A 4372-nucleotide genomic window follows, 5' to 3' on the forward strand; every position below is an offset into this window, starting at 1 on the left:
AATTTTGTCGCTGGTCATGAAAATGTCATTTTCTGTAACTGATAGTTCATATTTGTAGCGTTCTCCATTTCTTGCACCAGTGAGAAGACCAACTCGTTTATGTGTGGTGAGTGATAGTTTGGATTCTGATTAAATTTATTTTGATCTATATTCTTCCCTAAAGTGTTGTTTATTGTCGGATTTAGGGATTCAGCATTTTGTACAATCATTGTATCCTTTATTGGATTATTAGCATGTGAATTATTTATAGTCAATACTATCTTTAAACAAAATTAAGGAGTCTTGAAGACAGTCATAATATTTTTATAAAACAAGTATTCTATGGGGTCTGAGAAAACAAGTAATCGACAAATATATAGGTGTCCACGATGTGGCCGAAAAACTTTGTTTCAGGATCAAACAGCACACTGAGCTCACAACCTTAGTAGGAATACCCTACAATTCAATGTTGGCCAAAATATCCATGAAATAAATAAGCCGAACGGGCAATAAATTTTGAACAAGTCAAACATTTTCTCGATTGGAGGATTCATTACTGAAATGCCAGTTTTTAAAGTTCAAGAAATAGGAAAGGCGACGACACTCTTTTTTATCCAGTTGGAATTTGGACTTTTGAGGATATTCTTAGTCAAAGAGGACTGTTAACTTGTCTATTCGGGTCCGTAAAGTTTGTGGAATATTTTTTATGTGCGGGTATTGCCTTAACAAATGATCTACCAAATAAAACAAGTCAGTAAAAATCGATGGACAGACCAGGACGTCATATGGACTTAATACTCGCATATGTAGAACGCGTTCCCGTGAATGAATTGGAGACCACTTGGAGAAAATATTGAATAAAATATTTGAATAAAAGTGTAGTGGATGAGAAAGCCAAGTGGGAGGATTGGAAGGGTGTTCAGTGAAAAGAACAAAATGAGGTATGTGAAAGGAAGGAGGGGGATGCAGTGCACGACGACCCGGCCATAATAGGAGTGTGCTGCAATGTGGTGTATGACTGGTTGAAGGAGAGGAAATGTGTATTAATCGACATTCGGAGTGGAGAGGACTACAGACAGTCACACATCTGTTCTCCTCATGCCTTGAATGTGCCCAACACACTTGTCAATGAGAGCACTCTGAGTGACCACTCGGACAACGTAATTTGGTCATGTATGCCATGCAATACTTCTCGAAGTATAAGAACGAACAGCTGGTTTTGCAGTAAGTGATCCTTAAACTAATTTTAAGAAGTCATTTACCGTTAGCGAAAATTTTGATGCTTACGTATATGTGGGCATTAAATTACCAAAGAAATTTCATCTCGTACGAACTAGAAATTTCGCAAAATACGATTACAGATTGGACGAATTTTTGCAGAGAACTTATTACGGTGTCTCTTGCAAATGCTCCGATTAAACTTGGGGGACTCGTGGTTAATGAAGATACATTACGTAATTCATTTAATTTTTAGAAGAGTCGATAGTGGCCAACCACGATAATGCTTTATTAAATAACATCATTTAATGTAGTTGGCCAACCACGCGAATGCTTCCTGGTATCCGTGTCTCTTCTTTATCGAGCACATGAACACTTGCAAAGGGCGCAGTGCCTTCATGTGTCCGTACAGTCCGAAGGTGTGCACGAACTCGTCAGGCCCCATTGCATTTGGTTTGTCCACTTTGTTAGCCAGAACTGCCACGGGAATATTGGTGGAGGTGAGCACGGACTGCAATGGGGGACTTGCCAACCTGCAGACACTCCCTCCCCTCCTCCACTCGACTCCTCTCTGCCGCATCCACTATGAACACGATCGCATCCGCTGTCACCAGATAGTCCTTCCACACTCGCCGAGCCTGCTCGTGTCCTCCCAGGTCATACGCCTGCATATTCACACCCCCCATCGTCAACTCCTCCAAATCTACCTCACCACACACTCCTCACTTGCATGCAGAGTCGGGTTGTGTGTGTGCATTGCCCCTGTCTTCAGATACTGCAACAGAGTCGTCTTCCCTGCGTCATCTATTCCTAGTAGTAGTATCACCCCGGACTTGTTCATCAGTCCTTACACTTCTAACTATCACACTACCCAGCTGTTTCAACATGTCCTTCACATAGTCCCACAACCACATTCTCTAACACTATTTATTCATCTATTTCTACTCTCTTTAACATAAACTCTTTAAATCATCTGACTAATTTAATTTTCGGTTATCTCCCTCTGCCCTCATTTCGTCAAGGGGTTACAGTTTATTTATTTAGGGCGTTAAAAAAGTGTTAAAAGGGCGTCACAGTTAAACCCAACAGGTTTGAGTACGGAAACATCCACTGCTCTCTACGATGTCGAGGCATGTCTGAACGAGACCACATCGTTCGACGTTCCCAGCGCACACACAACTATTAGGAAGCATATTGAAAATTCTTTATCAGAACGAAGCATGTGACTCCAACTTGAATAGGCGCTTAAGATAAAAAGCTGAAAATTCATTACCAAAAGAAGGAAGCGTGTGAGTCCAACTTGAATAGGCGCTTAGTGTGGTCCTTCGATTTGAATTTGAGAGGAGTGACAACAAGCTTGTCTGAAATGGGCGATCCAAGAATAACCGGATCATCATGAGCGGTGTTTCTTACTCCGACAATCACGATCAGCAAATAAGTAGATGATCTCGGAATTGGACATATTTAAGAATAATAGAGAGCACGGCTGGTCTGCTGGACATGATGGTTTGGTCAATTCGCGGACGTCCCCGCACAACACTGCCGGTTGCGCTGGAACACGGTCTGAAACACGTGGGCAAAACCCTGAAAAAATGCAAGGACTTGGACGAACTGCGATGGCTTGCACAAAACCGCAGAGGATGGCAAACGATGGTTAAGAAGATTGTATCGTGTGTGGCACGTGTGGGAATATAACTCTTTCCTTTCCTTGTTTATGTTTAATACCTTTTCTGTGGTTCAGGCTGCCCATAGCGACATAGTTGCCCATGTCACAGATTATTATATCAGTTTAGTCTAAAATTTAATTTTTTGTTTATTTATTTACCAGCTTTCTCACTAAAGTCAAATAATATTACTTATATAGCTTCTTTTTAAAATAAATTATTTAAAAAGATATTTTCTTACAATAAAATTAAGTTAATGCCAGTTTTTTTCCTTTGATTTTCATTCGAAATATTTGAAATGCCGACTTTATTAAGTCGAAACGCCCCATTCCGAGCCATGTTCAGGACAGATCATAGCCTTCATCATAAACCTGAGAGCAAGCAAACCAAGATCATAAAATTGTGGTTAGAGATTGAGTCCAAGCACTGTCCTCCAAATTCCTTCAAGCCCTTGAACGTGACCTGTTATGCGAGAGCGAAACTGATTCACTGGCTCATGAAAGTGACCAAAACTTTTCAACACGACCGGGAAATATTTTACCTTTCCGTGGATATTTTGGACAGATATCTTGCGTTGAGTAACACTAAAATGTCTGAACTACAACTTATTGGAATCACTTGTCTCTTTTTGGCAGCAAAATTCGAGTCTGACGATTCTTGTTGTGTGTCTGACTACTCTGGCATGACAGCAGATGCCTTTACTTCTAAAGATGTGATTGCTATGGAAATTAAGATCCTTTTTGCCTTGGACTGGGCGCTTCAAGTCCCCACTCCTTTTCTGTGGCTCAAGCTGTTTTTGCAGTCATATTTCTCTGACGATATTGATATTCCAAATTATTCCCAGTACAAGCTGATTCAGAGTTCCAAAGTATTCAAGAAGTGACATTTTAGATGCTAACTTATGTCCTGTGGATTCAGTGTCTGCTGAATTTCCGAGATCAATGCTGGCTTCCGCAATTTCGGTGGTCCTTATGAAAATTGTCAGACCTATATATAAAGTACGAGCAGTTTTGCTGTGGTTATGATCTGCCTAAACTGACCAATTGCATTGCTTATGTTTTGAACGTTGTTAAACCTCATTTGGCATCTTTGTCAGCATTGGGACATGAGGCTTTTAGTTCGCGTGAGAGTGAAAATCACCATAATATGCAGAATTGGGATGATTCATATGTCAGCAGAGAGGTTGGTGGGTTATTCCTAGTTTTTTAGAAATCTGTCTGTTTAATCGAGTGATATTTGAACTTTACTTTTGTTTTAATACTTCTTTGTGTTTCTTTTAGAATTGAATTTATTGCTGTTTTATTGATTTATGTTGAATATCGACCTTTAATTGACAGTGTCCTGTGATTAGCAGTTTATTCGGGTTATTAAGATTTACTTCAAATGTCATCTGCATAATTCAATTTGCAAGTACGAACTTCAAATGGCATCTGCAAAACACAAACTTCTAATTGCAATTGAAAATTTCAAATTTACAATTTTGAAATTCAAGTTTGCATTTTATCAAAATA

At 39.6% G+C, this 4372-nt stretch overlaps 1 protein-coding gene across 1 annotated transcript; it reads left to right on the forward strand.

The window, feature by feature from the left end:
• The first annotated feature begins 3159 nt into the window (after window positions 1-3159).
• On the forward strand, window positions 3160-3744 carry LOC115231710 (G2/mitotic-specific cyclin S13-7-like). Its single transcript, XM_029801670.1, has one exon. It carries the CDS (start codon window positions 3160-3162, stop codon window positions 3742-3744), a length of 585 nt encoding a protein of 194 aa, XP_029657530.1.
• The last annotated feature ends 628 nt before the right edge of the window (window positions 3745-4372 follow it).

Source organism: Octopus sinensis, unplaced genomic scaffold, assembly GCF_006345805.1.
Source record: "Octopus sinensis unplaced genomic scaffold, ASM634580v1 Contig18750, whole genome shotgun sequence".
Classification (NCBI taxonomy): domain Eukaryota; kingdom Metazoa; phylum Mollusca; class Cephalopoda; order Octopoda; family Octopodidae; genus Octopus; species Octopus sinensis.